We start from the raw sequence: 22,816 nt of genomic DNA on the forward strand, positions 1-22,816 counted from the left end.
CGGCATTGATTCTGGCCCTTGGAAAATGGGTCAAAGCCGAAAGCATATCAGATTTCGCTGGAAATCATTTCAACTATAATCGCTGCCTTTGGCTATCAATGCAGCTGAATCGATGGGCATAGTTGGAGGAGTGGAGGTGTTGGCGGCTGCTGTCTCTGATCTCTAGCCAGCCGAACTGTCTACGACAGCAGATCGTATGGCAGATCGGATAGCGGCAAGATATGCTAATCTTTTGCCACTCACAATTGTGGGGATTCCTGAAAATGTTCAAAGTGTTTTTGGCACTTGGCAGATCTTGATAGCTAAAAATCTGTGGGATTATGTATCAATTTTTACATTATTTCGGTCACTAAACACACTGATAAGTTCTGTATTGAAACATAGGTAGATCATGCGCAGACTTACAAGATAACTTAGACAATCGTTTGGATTTCCGGTGATTAGGAGAGGGATAGTATGTGGAAAAGTGAGAAATCTGCAGTGAGATCATACGAATCCTGTTCCGTTTTGGGGCCTCACTAATCTCGATCCACCACATGGGTAGTTACCTGGACGACCCCGGCATTTTCGCCATTCTTGAAGAAATACGCAACGCCCTTCATGTAACCTCGTGGCATTAGGGAAGGCCACTTGGACGTGTTCAGCAGAATATCCTTTAGATAATAAGTGCCCTTTGGCAAGGGACACGGCGGATGATCGACGGGAAAATCAATGTTTACACCGAACTTGGCACTGTCCGCAAAGTATGGCAGATACATATTGAAGCCCTTGCAGATGGGTGTCATGGGCATGGTGTAGGGAAGCTTCTTGTATCTGCCACTACCCTCTCGATCGGTGTATGCCTCAGCGTAGAATGAGAACTGTTCATCGTCCAGATCTTCCAGTATGCTGATTGATCCATTCAACTTGCGCTCCCGTCCTGCGATGCGCACTTTACTGACATCCCAAACACCGCCTTCACTCAACGAGATGAAGGACACCAAACGGGCATCGTAAGCTTCAGGTATTAAAAGCATCTGGAGGTTACAACAGAACATGGATTATACATGAAGGATTAGCTATAGCCACTCTTACGTATGCCTTGGAAAAGAGCAAAATAAAAATGCACAAAATCAACTGCGACATGGTTGCACGAACTGAACGAATTGGTTTGGCTTAACATCTTTTATAGGTTTATACATACATAATCGTACATATAGGTGTTACAATGAAATTAAATAAATTGCAAACCTACTTTAATTACTTTGTTTTTCTAATTTTACAATGTATTTGAATCTGTACATCAAACATGACTAGAAACGTGTCAAGCAAGTTCAGTACGAGCTCATGCGATCAACAGATCTCAGTTAAAGAAGTGGAACAGCTCGAGGCACACCTGAAATCGGAGTGATTGAATTCGAAAATAAATAGCAAGAAAACATTGAAACTGAAGTACGTTGAAGTGTGCCTTCTGTGAAGATCAACCCACTAAAAGTAACCCAAAAGCGTATCGTGGATCCACATCATAACGACCAATAATTTCCCCCATCTTCACTACTTTTACAGCTTATCCCTTTGAACTGCATGCGCCACTTGACTACACGTTTGTGTAGATCGAGAATTGATGCTGTCGGGCCACGATCGCTACATGACATCATATCCCATGCCATACCTTTACATACATACCATCCCCGCCAGGCGAAAACTGATTTTCACAGCCTTTTGTTGGCGAGGGATGAGCTGCTAGGCGCCGGGTCATAACTCTTAGCGGCAGCTATTTGTACATTTCATATACGAGTACAACCATAGATAGTTCTGGCAGAAGCGGGCAATAAAAATATTGGCCTGCCTTCGGCGCTGCGAGGACAAAGGAATTGCACCATAAAATGTATACACAATATGCACACAGCAGCCGAACCGAACCGAACCGAACCAAACGCGAACGGAACACAAAAGCCATGCAGATCCCCGGGCCCTTTGTCTCACAGTAAAATCTTCCGAAACTAGTGCAACACTTTTGGCTTATAGACAAAGCCAAAGCGAACTACAGGCCACAGAGAGTAGAGAGAGCAGAGAGCAGGCCGAACCAGAACAGACCCAGCCAGGCCATTGTCTTCGCAGAAGTCGTTAGTGTGACAGGTTGGATTTGTTTTGTGTACGGTGCCTGAGTCTGTCATCATCATCAGCATAAGACTTGTCTGGCGCCAGCATTAGGGACAATATTTTCGACTAAATATTTCGTCACAGGCCCCTGGAACAGGGTGATAGATAGAGAGGGAGATAGAGGCACGAAGACGTAGACGAAGGCAGGCAGGGGTAAAGGAGGGCGTAGGCGAAAGGGCCAAGAGAAACGAACTCTGCTCTGCGGGCGTTTATTTTGGTAGATTTCTATTTGGCCCTGAACCCTAACCTGGCTGCAGTTACATTGATGATTTATGCACTGGCTAGGGTTACAGGTGCAGGCGCATTCCAGGACATTGCAGGTAGTCCAGCGAATGAACAAATTTTGTTCCAATAGGAATTATAGTTATTACAAAGGAGAGAGAACCTCGAAGCAGAAATATACATATATTATATACATATATTTGGTACATTTCACATCCAAAACTCGCAATAGCCAACCCAGAACTTACTTCTCTTCTGCTGAACTTCAAGATTGTTCAAATTTATTGATTCAAAAAAGCTTTTACCATAAGGCTGGCATTCGCTGCATTCACATACGAGGTGCATACGAACCATGTAAGTGTGCTGGCATCCTGGCAGCCTTGCCTTGGCATGTGCCAGAGTCTCGAAGTTGCAACATATTGGCGCACTTGAAGGGCCCGTGCCAGGGCACGCGCTTCGTGCCGCACTTGAACCTCGTACACCAAGTGGTGGTATAGGTCCTGATCCCGCTATGCTGCTGCTGCTCCTTACTGAACTCCTACCGGGTGGTCTGCAATGTAAAAAGTTTTCAACAATTGTGTGGAGGGGGGGTCACTCTTTTATGTAGCAAAGAAGTCGCACGCTCTCTATTGGAATTTCCACAATGGGAACACTTGAGATACTTTTTTTTCCATCCTCCCCCTTTTTCTTTAACCGAGGGGGTGGCTGGTTGTGGGTTTTTTGGTGGGGTGGAGAACAATGGTTCAAGTGCTGCTTGCAAAACAAAAAGCGTTTTAAGTTTTAATTACGCCAGACACAAAAGGCCGAGAGAATGAACTGGAGACAGAGCAGCAGCAGCAGCAGGAGCAGGAGCCAGAGGAGGAGGTTCGCCTGGGGTAAAAAGGAGCAGAGCAGCCCCGACACATGGTGGTCTGTTCAAGTGGAAAGCTCAGGAAGGGGTGGAATATGAAGGGACTGGGTATAATGACAGTGGAACCAATATTCGATCCATGAAACACGGCACTAACTGGCACCTTGCATGAGGCAGCTATCGGCTGCCAAATCTGAAAGTATTTCCCAACCCAGTCCGAATCAATTTCAAGCTCTCGCCCCAAACTTGCTTTACTCTTTTTATTTTCGGTGGGGAAAGGGTGCCATCAGCAACTATCTATCAAATACAGACAGCCATAGCTTGTCAGTGATTAGATTTCCCAAAAACTCGCTTTTAACAATGCTAGAAAAAGCAACAAAGAAAATTATAGGCAACACTTCGAAAGGAATGGCCATGTAGTCGACAGGGGAAGTACCTTGGAAGAGGCAAAGAAACTTTGTTGATGTCGTACAATGAATGGGAGGAGAGAGAGAGTTAAGTAGAGGCTCTGAGAGAGGATACTTTTTGCCAACTCTTAATTAATATTACTGGTAGTTTTGCCCAGAGATTCTGTAATAACAGCGACTCTTCTAACCGCTTCACTCCAATGGAAAATCGATTCTGTAACTGAATTAATCCTTCATTGCATAGCTAAATCCCTACTTTCATTCCATACTCAATCAAAATAATAATATTTATATTAAATACATTTTCTAGCAACTAAACCTCTTGATGTGTTGATCTGAGTTAGAGTACTAGAACTACGAGTATGTATACCTCCTAATCCGGTAAGTAAGTGGTATTTAAAATTGCTCAATTGCTCAACTGATTAGACTTTGTTTTCAATTTGTCTTTCAGCCGTTCAGTTCGTGGCGGGGCGAAATGGGAAGGTGCCACAACGAAGACAACCTGACAGACACGAAGAAAGAGGGAGAGTGTCGGGGTACACGGGGGGGTGCGGCTATGAGTGTGCTTCTGGGGCAGAGTTTTTAATCAAAATTGTACAGGAAATCAAAAATCAGTTTTCAAAAATAAAAATCACAGTTTCTTATCATGATGTTGATTTGTTGTTGTCTTTTGATGGTTCTCCCTCCCGTGTTTTTGTTGGGTTTTGTTTTGTTTTTGTTGGAGGTAGCGCTTTACCCCAATTGTTGGGCCCCTTGGCGTGTAATTTGAGGCGAACGTTGAACACTGAACGCAGAACGCTGAAAGCAAACGCAGTAGCTATGAAATCAATTATACGATAAAGATTTGACAGCACAACGCACTGGAGCTGCTGCTGCTGCTGCTGCTGCTGGCACTGCCAGTCGATAATTAATTTTAACGCCTTATCGCAATTGAAGGTGCGCCTCTCTTGTGCAGCAGAGGGGCTGCGAGGAAGGGGCTCCATACCCGAGATAGTTGCTCGCCGATAGCCCGATTTGATTGAAGTCTGTCTAAAGACGTTTCTTTTTGTTGGGTGGGGGGTGCCTGTCTGGGTGTCTGAGTCTCTGCTCTAATCTGTGACACAATTCGTAAAAATTATGAGTGTGTGCCTATGAATTTATTAAGTTTTTCTGTCCAGATGGGGATGTGGTTGGTTAAGGGAAATACCTTGAGCAGCTAGAGAGATGGAGACGGAGATGGAGATGCTTTCCCATGATATGCAAACGAACTCAATTATTTATTTTATCACAAATGATTTTGCTTATCAAATCTAGCAATCGCTTTTGGTTCTCTCTCATCTCTCTCACTCGGCGGAACAGTAGACAGAAGAAGGTAGTTTTTGGACCTTTCTCAGACCTCAACTCTCATCTCATCTCATCTCTTGTGTGTTTTATTTGATGCTCTGTGGCCTGGCCTGAAGTTCTTTCTGGCTCTTGAGTTTTTCTTACAATTGCTGCTGGGTCTCGGTCTGCGTCTGCGTCTCCGTCTCTGTCCTGATTGAGGCCGCCATTATTCAAGGAGCCAAACGGCTGGCAGCCCTCTCTTTCCTTCTCGTTCTGTTCTCTTCTGTTCTGAGTCGCATCTTTTTTGTCGCGTATCTTTGCCTTGAAATCTCCACAGTTCATGTCAAATTTCTTGTGTTTTTATACATCATTCCCTTTGGCTTTAGATTCTTGCTGCTTTCCTTGTAAGTATGTAAATGCGGACAGACTGCAGCTGCATTTTGCATGCCCCTGCCCCATGCCACAGTCTCTGGCTCTGGCTCTGGCTCTGGCTCTGGCTAGCTTTGAGTGATTGTCAGAGGTTTATCTTTTGATGGGGCATAGCTTCTGTTGCCACAGATCTGCTCGTATATGTATCCACGTAGACGAGGATGAGGACGAGGACGAGGCCGACTCTTGTTAATTAAGTTTCAAGCAGGTTCCGTCTGGGCGTTGCTGGAAACTCAATTTTTAGCACCTATTGACATGCAAAGGACCCGCATGCCCACACACTCTCACACAGAAAGAGACAGCAAGAGTGAGAGAGAGAGAAGCAATGAAGCAAAGTCAAAGACAGAGAGGGAAAGTCCAATTTGGCTGTGGGCTGAAGGAAAAGCAAATCAATCAATTCAACACGCAAAGTTGTTGCCGATAATTTCTCTATTTTGACTCCAGGTCTCGGTGTCCGTCTCAGTCTTCGTCTCCGTCTCAGGCTGTGTCTGTGTCTGGCTCCTGGCACCTGGGGATGGGCAATAAATAATAACTCAATACAAATCCCAATTACAGGCCAGGAGTGCCACCCGCCTTGACGATGAAGAGTCGTACACGAAGGCAGGACAACCCTCTTCCATGGGATATATCGAGGAAATCCTTGCAGCCTTCTGATTGTCCTTTTAGCCGTCCTTGCTGTGTGGCTCTATGTCCTGTCTGTAAGCCTGGGTGTGTGTGTGTTCAGTTCATTTGATTCGATCAGCGGGGTTTCGCCTACATCAACCACAAAACAACGAGGGCTGTGGCCCCGGTTGCTGGCGTCTATCGGGAGGGTCTTGTTTTTTTTTGGGTTTATCCTGCCAACGCCACATAAATCGTTATTTCTGTACGAGTATCTACTGCTGCTGCTGCTGGCTTCTCTTTTATTTAAATTTTCATTTAATTTGTTATTTGTTTACATGAAATACACCGACGTGCGACGACAGCGACAGAGGCGACATATGACAACATTCTCAGCCGGCCACAATTGCCATTGTCCGACTCTCTAGTGGCGAGGGGTTGAGCTAAGGGCCAGGAGCAGGGGCAGGGGCATTCGTGTGGTCATCTATTGTGACCACACACCTGGACGACCATCGGCCACTGTTTGGCAACAGTCTCTAATTGCTGCATTCAAATGCTGGCTCCTTCCACAAACAGCGAACAGAAACCGAATGATAATGGGATTTAGCGAATTAAACCCTCTGGGACAATGGGTAAAAGAGTTAAAATTATCCAGAATCGAGCAGGATTTGGGACTAGGAAGCTTCCTCAAGGGATTTTTAAATTCCTTACATGCAATGAACATTTTTCAGAGCATTAAATGTCGGCGCTTTATGCAAATTAAACCAATAAGAGACTTTATTTTGCTCCACCCAAACATTTAACGCAGTTTAAGCGCTTTTAGGCAAACTAGTTCAGATCGAAGTTAACTTTTTCCCAGAGAGACCCAACAAATACGGCAACCGAGAGACGATCCACAGCGAATTAGCGGTGTCCAGGGGCAGGGGCACAGTGCAGGGGGAATATCTGGACAGCATCTCTAACAAATTAAGTGGGCAACAATAAATCAAATGGCTGACGACGACGAAATTCGAATGAAAAATCAATAAGCAGAAAAATCTACGCGTGATGGGGAAGGGGCATGGAAGGGGTGCCCCTAAATCTGAAACCGAATTCCGTATTGGATTGGTATCGGAATCGGAGTGGGAATGGGGATCTAAAATCTGTGGCCAGGCAAGCTGCGTGTTTAACAAAAAACAATTAAGATGGCGTCCAATCGATAAAGTCCGAACTGCGGACTGCGGGACTCAGAGACAGGCAACTCCAGAGACACAATCGTGGCAGAGTCACAGACCCAAATCATCAGCCAAACAGTTAGCAGAAGTTGTGGATGAAACAAATGGGCCATAATGAAATAATTATGACTGCGCTTTGGGCCCAAGCATGGCCTATGATAGACCTGGCAGACCGAGGACAGGGCTCCCCAAAAACGCATTCAAACTAGACCCTGATTGAGGCTGGAATGGCACAATGCCTGGCACTTTATCGATCGGTGGATCGAAATGTTTTGCGACTCGTCGCGATGCCAAAAGGATGTGTGGCACGAACTGGCCCTGGCATTGGTTTGCTTATCGCTGCCTTGGCATCTGCCAGGGCAGGGCCCGTTGCCAGTAGTTGATGGACTTTGATTGCCGTTTTTGGCCATGCGTGATATTTATTTGTTATTTGACACAAAACACTGATTGCTGACTGATGGCACAGTGGAGCAGTGCAGTGGGATTGGAGATTGTTAAAGTAGAATTCAAAGAGAGAATCTGTCACTGCAGCCTTCTTTATTCTCCGTGCATTGTATGAATAGTTCCTCCATCATTTGTTGGAAATTTCAACAGCTTGCAGCTGAAATAAATTTATATTTCATCGCATTGCCACCACAGTGCCAAGGTTGCGACTGTTGGACCTCATCCTTTGGCATGTGTCTCGAACACAATTGAGTGACCAACATGAAAAATGAAGCCCAGACCAGACCCAACCAGTCCAAATCAAGTCAGTCCGATGCCAGGCCAGGGCAGCCACTGGAAACATTTTTAATTTCGCTGGCATTGTGAGCCACCAGAGCCACAGAACCACAAACAAAAAAGTGAGCAGCAAAATTGTAAACATTTTTGCGCGCCAGCATCAAGATAACCCAGCAGCTACCAACAGCAACAAAAACTAAAGGAGAGAAAAAGCAGAGAGCCACAAGAGCCAGTCCAAGCACAATGGACTCCCTCCCGGAGGACTATTGGGGCAGCGAGAAATTAGACACGTGATGGACCGATGGTGGCCACAAAACCCAGGTTGATAACCTAGACTCCACTTTTTGTTTCCTCGTTTTTTGTGTTGATTGTTTTGTGTGTGCAAAAAGGAAGAAGAGACTTGGGTGAGATTAGGCTGAATCGAGTCAATCAGCTGCTCCTGATGCTGCTGCTGCTGCTGCTGCTGCTGCTGATTCCGCCAGATCATTTGAATAGGTGCGAACAAGCGATCCAAGTGCTGCGATAAGATATAAACTGAGAACTGAGAACTGAAAGAGAACCAGAAGCAGGAAGTGGCAAACGAGAACCACAAAAACTGATGCCAAATTATGAATAGGCAGGCATAGGGGTCCAGATTGTTCTCTTTCCGCCCGGCTCGATACTTCTCTGCACGTCTACTAGGGGGCTTCCAATTAAATTGAATTTTGAAACAAGCTCGGGCGATGCTACTGCGATAAATTAAGCAAACATTTTGTCGCTCGTTTGTGGGGTTTGTTTCCTTTTGGTTATTATTTTGTGTGTGTGGTCACCGCAGCCAAGACAAACAAGTCGCATGAGTGGCCGGTGGCAGAGCAGGCGAGAGCGATGAAGGCAAATACAAGAAGCGTTGATTATCTAAATTTGATAAGGCAGTAGATAAACACACACACACACAAGAGCACACTTTAAGGCTTACAGTATGAGAAAATTCCAGTAAGAATAACTGTGGGCTTACACCTAAGATTCGTGTCTTTATTCTCACTTCAACAGTCTAAAAATCATTCTCTAATTTCCCTTTTCGAGTTCTCTATCATTTCTCCCTGTGCAGTCCACAATCCTGTGGCTCCGCTTCGCTTCACTTGCTTTGCCACTGCCCAAATGAATTTCTAACGCGCTCTACAAGTCTATTTGTGCGTAAACAAATATTTATTGGAAAGGTAACACTTGTGTGACAACAACCGCAGACGTACAGAGGGGTTAGAACTCACACACACATACTCGTACATAGGTGTTGTGTTTTTGAGCCTCAAACTCGAACTCAAACTGTTGCCCAATTGACCAATAAAATGTTTGATGATGTGTGTCCCACTGCAAGTGAATGAAGCGGTTGGGAGGTGAATGTCTGACAGCAGCAAGCCATGCAGCAATTATTTCTGGCTTGTTAGGTGTGTGTCAGCTACAGTAGGCACTGCATGAGGGCGCACCTGATGGAAGCTTTGATGGATATTTTAATGAATTACATAAATGAAAAAAACAAATACGTCTGAAATATCATTCCCAATCTGTGTTTCTTCATGTGGAATCTTCACTGCTCAAACCACACATTATTCTAGTCGTAATTGTAAAATTTCACTGTCCAACAGCTGCCTTTGCCTCTGCCCTCTTTGGCCTGTTGGCTTTTTGTTGGCTGATGATGACTTGCAGTACTGTTGCCATTTTGGCCTAACAACTTTGTAATTTTTTGTTTACACGCTTAAATTGTAGCGTAATTGCTTTGGGAAGTGACAATTGCTAGACGGACATCTGTAGAAAGGGTCGGTGTGTGTGTGTCTTGTTGCGTTTGTCAGTTGCCCCGTCCGCTGTGAAAGCGGACACATGCTCCAGTCCAGTTCAGTTCGAAGCGCCATGGAAGCGCCTTGCGGTGACCAAACAAAAGATTTCAGACGCACTTGGCCCTGTCAACGGCAGTGGTTACGGAGATGAAACGAAGATGCTAACGGACAGATAAGCACGGCGACTGCGTCGTAATTCGTGTAATTATATTCTCAATTACCAAAACCCAAGCAGGCTGTCCGTTGATGCTGTGACTCTGATTAGAGCGGACGAAAGCGTTTTCAGATTTACTTCTCTTTTTTCATTCTCCCGATGATGTTTTGACAAGGGATGCATAGTTGGGGTTGCCACCTAACCTGGGGCCAGGCACCCACCATCTATGGGCTGGCAGCCCTGCAGCAGGGCAAAATGAAAAGCAGGCCACAAGCAAATATAGCAATGAAAGAGAGATAGCTCCTAAATGCTGCTCATTCGTGCAGCCGAACAAACAAGCCTCTGAATGGATATGGCAGAGGGCAGAGGGCAGAGCGCAGAGAGGAGAGGAAGACATATGCAAATGGCAGTCCAGGGCCCATCCTGCGGCCCTGAGCCTGAGCCCGGACCAACTTAAGTGGTTTCTGCTCGGCAGCGATGTGATGCATACGACGATATGATATGATTATGTTAAATGCTCGTTTTGTTTGCTCACTCACTCACACACACAGGGAAGAAGGGAGACAGATAGAGACAGAGAGAGATAGAGATAGAGAGAGGGCAGGGAATTGGTCATTGGGCAGCTGCTACCCGTCTCTTCTGTTGCTTCTGCTTCTGCTGCTGTAGCTGTCGTTGTCGTCGTCATGCTCTCTTAACTGATTTTCCAGTCTATGGACAGAAAGGAGCAGCAGCAGCAGCAGCTCTCAGTTAGCTTACTGTGCTGCATTCAGTTCAGTTTCAAGTTGACGATTTCATAATTCAATTTACAAGATAAGAGTCCGAGAGCCGACCCATCCAACCAACCAAGCAAACGACCACCGTTTTTGGGGCGTGTTGTCAAGAGAAGTCAGCCAGCAAAAACCACTACAGAAGACAACAATAATATTGTTGGGAAAAAAACCTTTTAATTAATTATGCATCAGCGATTGTGTTTAAATAAAAAATGAAGCTCGGTCAAATCTTTTTCAGATATTCTCGACTCTGTGTGAGTGTGGGATAGGGTGGCGCAGCTGGCGGGGACACAGTGCGCACGTTACGCATACGCCAGGATGAACACGATGTGAAAGATGTTGCTGGCGATAGGATTATGAGATCATTTGTGAGTATTTACCAGAAACTATTGTTTGCTCTGATGGTTTATCTTGCATGATTTCTGATTCTAATTGTTGTTTGAAGAAAGACATCTGCTAGATGGAACTTTTGCGTATGATTATGCTCAGAGATATCCAAGGGGGGCAATGGGAATTGAATTATTATTATAGATATCTGCAGATCATAGATCTTAAATCTGCCATCAAAATTATGTTTAATTATACCTTGATTTTCCTAAAGCAATAATTGGAAGAGCAGAAACTAGAAGTTTCCATGGAAGTTTTATTTTTTCAAGCCAGATTACTGAAATCCAACTCAGTATCTATCCATTCGATCTTAAACACTTATTTCTCAAGCATTATGCTCTTTAACATTTGATGTATTTCTTGTCTGGCGCTCTGGCATTTGTTCGCTCTGTGCACCAATCGCTTTAAGAATGGGTCTTCAATCAGCGCATTTGTCAATGGGTCGTCAGGAATGTCAGCAGCAGCATGACTTCTGACACGATCAGTACACAACAGAGCGAGGCAGAGATATACAGAGTGAGAGCGAGAGAGAGATGAAAAGGTAACCCATATGCCCACATTGAATTTGACGGCGACGAGGGCTGCTGTGGCTGGGGCGCAAGTTAGAAGCCATCATAATTTAAACATGAGTGTTGGCTGCCACTGCGCACTGGGCTAACAATAATGCGGATGCGGTTGTGGTTGTGCCTGAAGAGGATCCAGGCTCGGTTCAAGCTCTCTCTAACCACAGAGATTGGGAGCGAGAGAGAGAGAGAGAGAGGCAGAGGGTCGTCCATTTGCTGGCGTTATCAGCAACAGCGTTGGCAGATTAATCGGCCCTGATAAGCGGCGAAACCCTGTGAGTGCTGTGCCTGTGCCTGTGCCTGTGAATGTGGATGTGGACATGATGACGAGCACGATGACGAGTGAGGATGATCGACCAGAAGAATGGAGTGCTGATGATGACGGTAGCGCTGCGTTAGGGTTGCCCTCACCTCTGCTGTCTCTCTGGCCTTTCCCGTGGCTCTGGCACTGGATCCTCAACAATAACCCCAAGCATACCCTGCCGAGAAACAAAACCAAACCGAAAAAACATATTTTTGAGTGCCTTGGCCTTACTTTCCTATGCTTTTGTTGTCCGAGCATGCTTTTTGAGGGGTTATCCCTTCACTTCACTTCCCTGTCCTGCCCTTCCCTTCCCTCTTTAGCATTTTCGGCGGACTTTGGTGGAAAGGTGTGCCTGGGCTATGCGAAATATGCGTGGCGTTGTTGTCGATGATCGAGGCGGCTCGGGATCGGGATCGGAATCGGGATCGGGGCGATCTTCATTCTGCCATTGCCCAAAGTGGTTTAGATTAAAGGGTTTCGCGAGTGTAGTTCTTCTGTGTTGTATTTCTTTTTTTTTAGGGCGGTATTTGCTCAGCGAGACGTGCGACTGCTTTTGGCTGTGGCTGTGGCTGTGGCTTTTGCTTTTGGTCAGTGAACGGAGGAAGATCGATCTGGGGCCGATCGGTCGGTGCACCTCATTGACCTCTCCTTTGACTGTGGCTCTGGCTCTGCCTCTACATCTTCCTTCTTACATTTTGGTGTGTTGTTGCTTCAGTTGAACATCTGTCGATCTTGTTTGGCGATAATTTGAATTGAGTTTTCTCTCTTTTTTGCGATCCTCCACACATGTACATGTCCAAGTCCCCAGTCTAGAGTAGAGCTTGCTGCGAGGGGGCGTGTCTGGGAGGGTGTGTGTGTGTGTGTGGTGGTGTTATGTTAATAATAGAGCTCATCCTCACATCAACTGATGCGGGCCAACATAATGAGACCAGATCTAGGCACAAAGCTTTTTCTCACTGCCAAAACAAAACAAAACAAAAAGAAAAGAAATCTCCCCCCTAGAACGTGTCAACTGTTTGGTTGGATCCCTCCCCACTCCATTTCAGCCTCAGCCTCAGCCAATCCGTTGAGCACGTTCAAGTCGTTTTCTCGCAATTAACGCGAAATTCTACGAATTGTTTAATTAGAACTCCAGTTTCAGTTTTCAGGTTCCATCTCCAGGTTCAGCTCTCGGCAAACTCTGCACGTTTGCTCTGGTCCGTCGTGGTTGTCGCTGAGACTGCATAATCTTTTTTGTAAACATGAAACTCGCGCCATTATATCGAAGCTACGTTAAAGCTACAGCCAGAGCCAGTGCCAGAGTCAGCTTGGGAATGGAGTGGAGAATGGTATGGGAGATCTTGAGAGAGAGAGAGACCTTTACATGTTCTCGGGTGATGCTGCCGCTGCCGCTGCTGCTGCAACGATTTTAAATTTAAAATCTGTGAATTTGAAGCAGTTTATCGAGACTGCAGCAACTCCGACTCAGTCCCCACAGGCCAGGCCTGTGGCACTCATCCTTCTGCTTAGGTGTTGTGCCTCGGCTCGTTCTGGTTGCTGTTGTGCCCGATTTGGCTGGGCGATTAAATCATTAAATATTCCGATTGTGTAGCGTTATAATGAAATGTTTTTAACGCTTGTCTGATTTGAAATTATGCAGGGAATTAAAGGATATCTTTCGCGCTCTCTCTGTCTGGCGAGGAACTCCTTTTTATGTGGAACTTGTTGGAAGGTTGTCTTTATTTATGTATTATTAAGTATATGTATTTATTAAGTTAATTATGCCTTGGGTCCACCCCAGCAGCGTGTTGCCTGATCACAATTTTGTGTCTGACATTGACTTATCGCTGGCGACTTGTTGAGGAAGCTCTACTTTGTGGCAGCTCGCTCGCTTATCAGAAAAGCTTCCCAGGGGCTTCGAGCACACGCTTTGTTATTATCAACATGGAATGACTCTTCCGCTCTGCCCACTTCCCCTCTGGCGTGATAAGCCGCAGATGCAGTGAGAACCGAAGCTCGACACTCAGTGCACAAAGCGAGTCTTTCATTGACAGACAAAACCCTATTGAATCGGACGAGACATGCATCTACAGCTGTGCCTGTCTCTCCTGCTGCTGCTCTACGCCCCCAAATCGACGGAGAGTTTGTCCGTGTACGATAACACAGGACGCTTTAACCTGAGTGCCAGCTGCCCGGATGCCTACTGCAGTCTGGGGGATCAATCAGTGGCCTACTCGGCCGATCGAGCTGTGCGGCTGAAGGAGCTGCACCTGAGTAACTGCAGCCGGCTCTCGGTGCCGTGGGTGGTGCTGAATCTCACGCCGTATCTCAGCAGCCTGGTCATCCGCAACTGCAGCACCTACTACATCAGCAAAGAGAGCCTGACTCCGGTGTCCAATCTGAGTGCCCTGCAGATGCAGCGCACCAATCTGTGGGTGCTGCGGGACGAACAGTTTGGCACGGTGCCCCGCCTGGAGATGCTGGAGCTGGGCCACAACACCATTCACACGGTGCACGTGAGAGCTTTCAAGGGACTCTCTCGCCTGCGGCTGCTCGGACTGCAGTCCAACGGAATCGGACAAATACTGGAGAACACCTTCGATCCGCTCGTGGAGCTGCTGCACTTGGACCTCAGTGGCAATGAGATCGAGACCCTGCCGGGCAACATCTTTGGCCAGAACTCGAAGCTGCAAACTCTCATGCTGAACGGGAATCGCTTGACTGTGCTCACACCCCCGACTCTGGGACACCTTACGGATCTGCGACTGCTCGATCTGGGTCACTGTGGACAGCTGCAGGAGCTGCATCTGCACAGTGCCCACACGTTGTTCTTGGAGGGGAGCGGAGTGACCAGTCTCGTCATTGAAGGCAGCGTTATCAGGCTCTCGGCGGACAACAACGAGCTGACACATCTCAGCATAGCCGATAAGAGTTCCGTCCTTCATCTGCACTTGCATGGCAACCTACTGGATGGAAACGATACCGACACTCTGCTGCGGGGCATGTGGAATCTGGATAGCCTGGATCTGTCCAAGAATCTCATTGAAGCCCTGCCCCAGCCCGGCAACGAAGCGGACGCCAAGGAGCTCTTTCTGCTGCCCAGTCTGCGGTACCTGAATCTGGCCTACAATCGGGTGGGCCGTCTGCCCGTGGACTCGCCGCTGCTCTCCCCTAGGCTGAACCACCTGGACCTGTCCCACAATCACATGCTGGACGTGCAGGTCGAGAGCCTTGCGGGATTGCAGAATCTGGAGAGTTTGTACCTCGAGGGGAATCGGCTGAACGATTTGGACTACGAACTGCTGCACAGCCAGCACGAAGGCCTCAAGGAGCTGGGCCTCAACGACAACGAGTGGGGTGCCATCTTCTTCCGCAAAATGTCCACCTACCTGACGGATCGGGGTGTATTTCTGCCGCCTAGAGGACAGCCCAACACTCCCTTCAACAACACCCAGCTGGACATGGACTGGCCAACGGTCAAGGGCCAAGTCCTTGCCCAAAAACGAGACCAGGCTGGGGTGGCTGGCATTCATCCGTATTGGACGCTACGCGATGTCCTGGCCATGGTCACGATGCTGGTAGTGTTGCTCATTCTCCTGCTGCATCTCTACCGCATCCTGCAGGAGGAGGGCTGCTTCAGGCGATACCAGAGATGGCGCAGGCCCGAACGTTCCGCCAGCGGCGTGCGGCGCCTCAACGAACAGGACTCTGAAGTATGAGGCAAGCATTGCAGTTGGTGGCACAGCCGTAGTATGCTCATTTTCCCTTCCTTTCTCCCAAAATCAGCAAAGCTCGAGTGAATAGCTAGCGAGGATCTCTGCTGCTGTGCAGCATGCCACATGTTGCCGCTGCTGTCTTTGCTCTCTGTCCTTTTCTGTTTCTCTAGCCAAATAAACGTCAATTTGATGTCAATTTAGCGCTAGTGTTTTCTCTCTTTGGCCAGCTAGCGTGTTGCACTCTACACAAGTCGTTTGCTGCTGCCTAACTTGTTTGCTGGTCTTGGCTGTTACCCTATAATTACGGCAGATGTACAGGCAATGAAAGGAGAGTAATGTTTACAGCAGTGGAAAGCGCTTTCAATTATTTGATTTAGTTTATAAATTATGTACTTAGAAGAAGGGAAAACGCTCTACTCGTACATGCACAATCGTGCGGTATAATTTATTTGTATATATTAAATGAAGTTCAGCCCATCACAATAATGTGCTATCAAGATTAAACAGCAATCAAATAGAACTGAGTGCCTCCTACTAGAAGATAATGATTTTGGAAACGCATTTTTCATAACTCTAAGCTCAGTCCTACCCCAGCTGCTTTCCATACAGGGTATACTCTAGTCGCATGGCTGCAACTCTCGCACAGTCTCTGAAGCTGGTATATATTTTGCATATGAAATCTTAGCGACAAGAGGACTGCGAAAAACATCTTCCACTTGCCCGAACCTGGCTAAGACCTGGCCCAGAGCAGAGCAGTGCAGACCGAACCGAACCGGACCAGCCAAACAAGATCCATTTACAAGATTCGAACAAAATACGAATTTAAGTTCAAAATAATTGCACGGCATGCACAGGAGGACATGTGGACTTGGGATAGTGCGCCTGCTGCTGGGCTCTAGTTAAGAGAGCTGCATAGGTGAGAAGGGGAGGGCGGGTATATGTTGGGGATTTACTCGAACTCGAACCAGCTGAACAACGATTTTTCCGCCTTCGTTTCAGGCACTTTTTGTGCATGTGCAGCGCTGCACTGCTCCTCTCGTGGCCTCTGGGATTTCTGGCGTTTGCATTTGCGTAGACGTCTCGTGGTACTTGCCCCGCCCCCGCAAGGCAACATAGTGTGCCCCCAGCTCTACCTCTACCTCCATAGCACCCCGAAGGCCTATCAACATGTTTTGGGTGGAAATTTTGCCCCGTGTTTATGTTTGGGGGTCCGTCCTCGGAAGATTTTGATAGGGCATCGCAATTTCTGAGAAATTGTATTTTGATTTATTTATAATGTTGCAGGGACATGCACATGCATCACACACACAAACACACACACACACACACACACACAATGGCAATGGCAGCAGCGGCGTTTTATGGCCTAGCCTATGGATTACCCATTGTTCTTGTTGCTGTTTGTTGTTGCTGTTGCCACTGTTGGGGCATGTGAATCAAATCATTTTGATTAAATTAGAAATATGCAAATGATGTGCTGCTCATTAATTATGCGACAGCAGAGGATTTGGTCAAGGCGATAAGCCAGACAGAGATGTGGGAAGAGCACTAAAGAGAGACAGCAAAACATACACAGAGAGCGAAAGAGAGCGGCGCGGGGGAGAGAGATGCATAATCGATTGAGTGCGTTTCTGCCTGGCGATTAAAAACGCGCGCAAAACGCTTGGCAATTAAATAACTTCACACCGCGCGCTGAATGGGCGTGTCAGTGTGGACGCCCACCCCCGCCCTCGCCCGGGGATTCACATTTGAAATGTGAAGCGCACGCGGCTTTTCTGTGAAAAATATTTCAACGATTTGTAAAAAATCGAAAGGCAATAAATGCAGTTTTTCATGCCCCCTAGGGATACCCTGTACGGATTGAGTATGCTGTGATTGTTGTGGATATCGCAATGTGGTAAGAAAATTGTCAATAGTTGTAGGAGGAGGCATGTAGCTTAATTGATTTTATTTATATATATATATTTTCATTACAATTTTGGGAACTTGCTGGAACCCACAGTGAGGCTGCCAAAACTCATAGCAGACGGATTTTTGATTACTGCCCCACACAGTATCCACTAGTTGATCCCCTGTGCACTTGTATGGCATTTCTGATTACAATTGCCACAAAGCATATCGCAAAGGACCCCTGAGAAGGCAATCCAAAACCGTGCCAAAACCAACGCCACACCACACCACACCAATCCAATCCAAGACCAGGTCTGACCACAACAATTTACCAATCGTTCACGCGTCCCAAAGGCCGCCAGTTCGCATTGCCGCTTCGTGTATATCTCGCTGCCCCGCAACGCGCCGCGCCGCATCACTCCCCCACTCGGACTGCACTCCGATTTCTCCCACTTTTTATTTATTTTTTTTGTTTTTGGGGTGGGCGTTGCCGCGGAGGCTGTGCAAAGTGTAAATTTATGATCATGCGATTTTTATCGAATGTGAATGTGAATGTGAAAAAGAGTACAACGTTTTTTGCACTTTATAAACCACGAAACAACAGCAACAAAAGCGAAGGGAACTGCCGCCAGATCGCACTGGAACTGGGCATGGGACGGGGCAGGCCGGGGGCCGTAGGGCTGAACGCATTATTATTAATACTCGCACGCCGTCTGTCATGTTTTGTATTTAGTCAATTTTTATATGTGGTTTTATTGAACGTTTTTTTAGCACTTTATGCGGGGAAAACGTGGACCAGCCCACCGCCCCAGACCCACACCCCTTTAGCGCGGTTTCTGGCTTAGACCTGGGTTATGGCTATGGCTATGGCTATGGCTATGGCTTTGGGTTGGTTCTTCCTTTTTGGCATTGCCGATCCATAAATCATGCGCCTTTTGGGGGTCGGCGTTTATCAAATTTTCGCACACTTGGCTTTCGAGCTTCGAGTTCTCCATCTCCATGGTTGCCTGCCTGGAAAATGAGATTTTCCAAGACACGCCCCACCCGGCTGGGCAAAGACAAAAGTGCACGCAAACGCGCCAGACCCGCTGGCGTTTCCCAACCTTTGCACAGACACGACAATGACACGGCCCGACCTGACAGTCAGTCCGTCAGTCATTGAGTCAGTTGGCTCACACGTGGCCAGCAGAGGGGCTCCATTTGGGTTGTGGGCTAGAGCAACATTAATGCGATTATTTTGTGCACTTTTGGCAAAAGTTAATAAAAATTACTTCCAAGCCAGTGAATGGCATACGTCGTGAAGCACTAAAGACGCCTTAATGGCCAGGGCCGAGGGGGGAGCTGCCTCTCTTAACGTGTAGAGACAATGACAAACCCAAAACCAATAATTTTTCATTATTACCCCATCCAACTCCGTACAGCCAGCCACCTTCTCTACTCCCTCAGATTCCTTTTCGTTCATTCATATTTCACACCAGGCTCAGGCGCAAATTTGTAGCACTAATCCGGGAATCTCTGTGGAGCGCAGTTCCTTCAGTGGCTCATTAACAACCCCTCCCCCCCCCCTCCCACACACACACACACCATTCTCAAGGAGCAGGAGCAGGAGCGGGTGAACAGGATCAGAAGCTGGCTGCGTGATGCCGTTAATCGCATTATTTACAGCAAACAGGATCAGCGGGTTGACTCCGCTCAAAAGTCAGAACCCTCCCACGGGGATATCCGTGACATATGTAAAGTGTAAGCCCATCCAAGGACGCATTCAAGTCCAAGTCCAAATCCAAGTCCATCCATCGACGAGAGGGTGCTAAAGCGGCGGCGCGTGGCAGCGTGCGGTTCGTGTAATGAATATCCGCTTAGCCTTGGCCGCTGTTCCAGCTCCTGCCCCACGATGGATGATGCTGCAACGGCTGGTGGTGTGGTGCGGTGGTGGAAATTGCAACTTGTACTAAGCTGTGCTGGGGTGCTTCCTCTTGGGTGGTGGGTGTGGCCGTTGTGACGGGCGTGTGCGTATGGGAAATTGCCTCAGTGACTGCCACAATATGCCCATTCAAAAGTATTTTCCTCCTTTGACAGAACATAAATGAGCAATCAATGGATGTGGATGGATGTGGATGGGACAGTGTGAGAAACCCAGGCATAAAAAACTCGCAAAGAAAAAGAGGTGGAAATCACCCCACATAAACAAATTGTAACCTGATCTGATGGAAGCTGATTTGGAGACAAAATCAGAGATTAGAGTGGAGGTATGGATGGAAATAAACAAGTATTCCCACAGCGATATTTAAGATCAGATCAATTTGAAGGATTTCATTAAACACTTGTCGAATGGGATAAAATCATTATGGATAATAACTGATATCGCTAACATTTTTTTTTTGGTCTTCCTGTGGCAAAGATTGAGGAACCTCGGAGAAACCTTTTGACAAGAATTGTATCATAAATTAAATATAACAATTGTTACCAATGGAATATGTTCCACTAAAAATTTAAATGAACATTTATGGTTAAGGAATTTTTGCTAAAATTAGAGATAATTTCAGGGAAATGTTCAAAATAAGTAAATAATTTCCATATAATTTTCCCCACCCTAAATCGAAATATAGTTTCAAGTTATATCAACATTCATTATTCATTTAACCCTGACAATCATAGCTTCATAAATCTCTACGAGCTCCCTTCACAATTTCAGTTCACCAAATAACATCAACCCTTAATCCACAGATCATAAACCCTTAGCAAGGACATCAGTCGGTACTCAGCCGCTACTCTCCACTACTGTGAGAAGTTGAAGCATTAAAAAAAAGGTCAACGGTTACACGGCTCAAAGTCAAGTCATTTCGATCAACTGGGAAGAACTTTTCACGCGTTTTTATGCCGGGAAATGCCATAAAAATAAAATGTAAGCAGTGAAAAATCTCAGCGAGCGGCAATTAACGCTGGCATTAAGTCGAAGCGGAGCGGGAGATAGGGAGAAAGTAGGGGGCAGAACCACTCCAGGGGAGTAATTAGTTCTTTCTCGCATTGAGATAAATGCTCTCTCCATCTCCATCTCCGCCGCCATATTCCACCGATAAGTGGACCCGATTCTTACGGGTGTTTAAAGCCTTTTTTTCGTTTCGTTGATTTTTATTTGATTGTCTCGTTTAAGTGGTGGAGACCAGGACCAATGATTTTTATAGGGCTTCAATAAAAGTAAAGTAAAGAAGCCACCAATATCAGTGGAAAACTCTGCTGGAAAACCTATTTTATGAGGCACTAATGAACAGGCTGACAGAGAGCAGCAGGGGATACCCAAAGGGTGGGAGCAAGTGGCCACAGTCCTGGCACAGATTAACATATTAAACGAAATCGATGGCGATGGAGATGACGATGTCGATGCTGATAGCGATAAGGATAAGGACAACGCTGGCAGTTAAAGGATATTGCGGCACAGAAGACGCACGTGATGCGCTAATTTTTTGTTCTGCTCTGCCTTGACACTTGCCCGCAGCAGCAGCAGCAGCACCAGCACCAGCACCAGCAGCCTTGCCCCGGCACTCAAGGAGAGAGGGTCAGAAGGAGGTTGTCGGCGGCGCGTGTGGTCCGCCGGATATGTCAGAAGTGTCGTCGTTGATGGCACGTGACTGGCTTTAAAAAAATAACCTCCCCCCGCTCCGCAGCCATGCGAAGGAGCAGGAGAAACAAAGCCCCGGCGGGTGGTCCATTGTCCTTGGAAATGGGATTGAGATTTTAGGCCGGGGGGGAACTCTCCCCTGCTGCATCTGTAACCTGAGCCCCGTCAAACAATGAGTTTTCATTTGCTTTCTAGAGCGCGATTCCGAATAAGTGGAGCAGTTAGTCGACCCATAAACGGGATCATCAGCAAGTGGACAACGAGACGCAGGCACAGGCCCAGGCCCGAAACCAATCCCAATCCCAATACCGACGTGAGCCAATCACGTGTAATGCGAGCTGCTGATTGACAAGTTTCGATTAAGTCACTTCACATTAGCACTTATGATATCTATATGTATAGATTTAGTGTCTTATCCCACTGGTGACATATCGGACTTGTAGCATCAGCTCCACTTTACATAACACTACGAGTATTTTCCCACATTTAAATTGTAAATATCGCCTATCATATCGTTTAGACTTGGGAGTTGATCGAATTACTTTAAGAAATTAGGAAAAACCATCAACTGTAGAGAAAATTGTAAGGTTTCCGATATCATCAATCAGATGATAATATATTCCACATAATTAAATTTAATTTTCAAAGTATCAAAGCTTTTTGATTTTTGGGTATTGGATTACTTCCAACTGCCAGCCATAAATACAAGTCAAGCATTTCCCACTTAAAAATCTATTTAACCATCTCAAACTTTGTGATCACCTTAAATTTAGAAATATTTTCATCTCATTTGTTATTAAATATACATTTAAATTGCAACTTAATTTATTTCAATTTGATGGCAATCTCAAAACATTAACAATATGCAGCAATAAATAATCCGGAAATACGAATTAAACTTACAATAAATATTAAAGATTGATCTTAAAAAAAAGCAGCGATCTGTATCATTTGTTTAGCCCAGTTGCTCTTTGCCAATTGCAATACAAACAACAGCTGAATATTTATGCCAAATGTCAGATAAATAAATGTATCTGTAAATTGACAGTTTGAATTGAATAGAGAGGACTCTCCAAATAAATGTAACCATTAGTATTTAAACTTAAAAAAATCCCCAGATCTAGTTAAAATAATTTTCAAACAAGCTTTGAACCTAACAACTCTGTGCTTAGGGCCTTTCAATGTTGCAATAAAAATTACAACAATTATTTTTGGGCTGCAATAAATATATAATTTGAGTGCAATGTAAAAGTGATTAACGATTAATGGCAGCTGCAGGGGCGTTGCTTTTCCTTCTCTTTTTGTTTCGTTATATAAGTAAATACAGATGTATGTACAGCACATTGTATGTCTGTGTGTATGTCGTGTATAATTTCTGCTTATCCACAGCCTCCTTGAAAATGCAAAATATGCAACAACCAGAAGAAACCGTAGCAACAAAAATAACAACTGCCAGCTCATAATGGCCACAAGTGGAGGTTGTAGTTGTTTCTGTTTGGAACTGAAGCAAAAAGGCGCAACCTGATTGGATCTCTCCACTTGCAGCGGCAGCAGCAGCAGCAGCAGCAGCAGCAGGAGCAACAGCAACTGCCACAAACCGAGCCAAAGCTGGAGTTGGAGTTGAAGCCAGAGACTGGAGCCATGCCCCATTCGCGACCAGAGAGAGAGAGAGAGAGAGAGAGAAACGAACTGATGCAGATGCAACGTGATGCTTGTTGGTAATAAAATTGGTGCTTAAAC

General features: G+C 46.1%; 2 protein-coding genes across 3 annotated transcripts; one reads left to right on the forward strand and one right to left on the reverse strand.

Moving 5' to 3' along the window:
• Window positions 1-364: 364 nt before the first annotated feature.
• LOC117589682 lies at window positions 365-1,141 on the reverse strand. Its single transcript, XM_034281836.1, has 2 exons — window positions 1,075-1,141; window positions 365-1,016 (listed from the first exon to the last, which is right to left on the reverse strand). The coding sequence occupies exons 1-2, from the start codon at window positions 1,123-1,125 to the stop codon at window positions 519-521; spliced, it is 549 nt and encodes a 182-aa protein (XP_034137727.1). The 5' UTR covers window positions 1,126-1,141; the 3' UTR covers window positions 365-518.
• A 12,725-nt stretch (window positions 1,142-13,866) lies between these two features.
• LOC117589706 (insulin-like growth factor-binding protein complex acid labile subunit) lies at window positions 13,867-16,110 on the forward strand. Of its 2 annotated transcripts, none has more exons than XM_034281869.1 (2): window positions 13,867-15,567; window positions 15,641-16,110. In XM_034281869.1, the coding sequence occupies exons 1-2, from the start codon at window positions 13,936-13,938 to the stop codon at window positions 15,656-15,658; spliced, it is 1,650 nt and encodes a 549-aa protein (XP_034137760.1). In that variant the 5' UTR covers window positions 13,867-13,935; the 3' UTR covers window positions 15,659-16,110. The 2 variants fall into 2 exon arrangements, with proteins under 2 accessions (XP_034137760.1, XP_034137761.1); XM_034281870.1 differs by having other exon boundaries at window positions 13,867-15,574; window positions 15,641-15,676.
• Window positions 16,111-22,816: the final 6,706 nt, after the last annotated feature.

This window comes from Drosophila guanche, unplaced genomic scaffold, assembly GCF_900245975.1.
Source record: "Drosophila guanche unplaced genomic scaffold, DGUA_6, whole genome shotgun sequence".
In the NCBI taxonomy this organism is placed as follows: Eukaryota; Metazoa; Arthropoda; class Insecta; order Diptera; family Drosophilidae; genus Drosophila; species Drosophila guanche.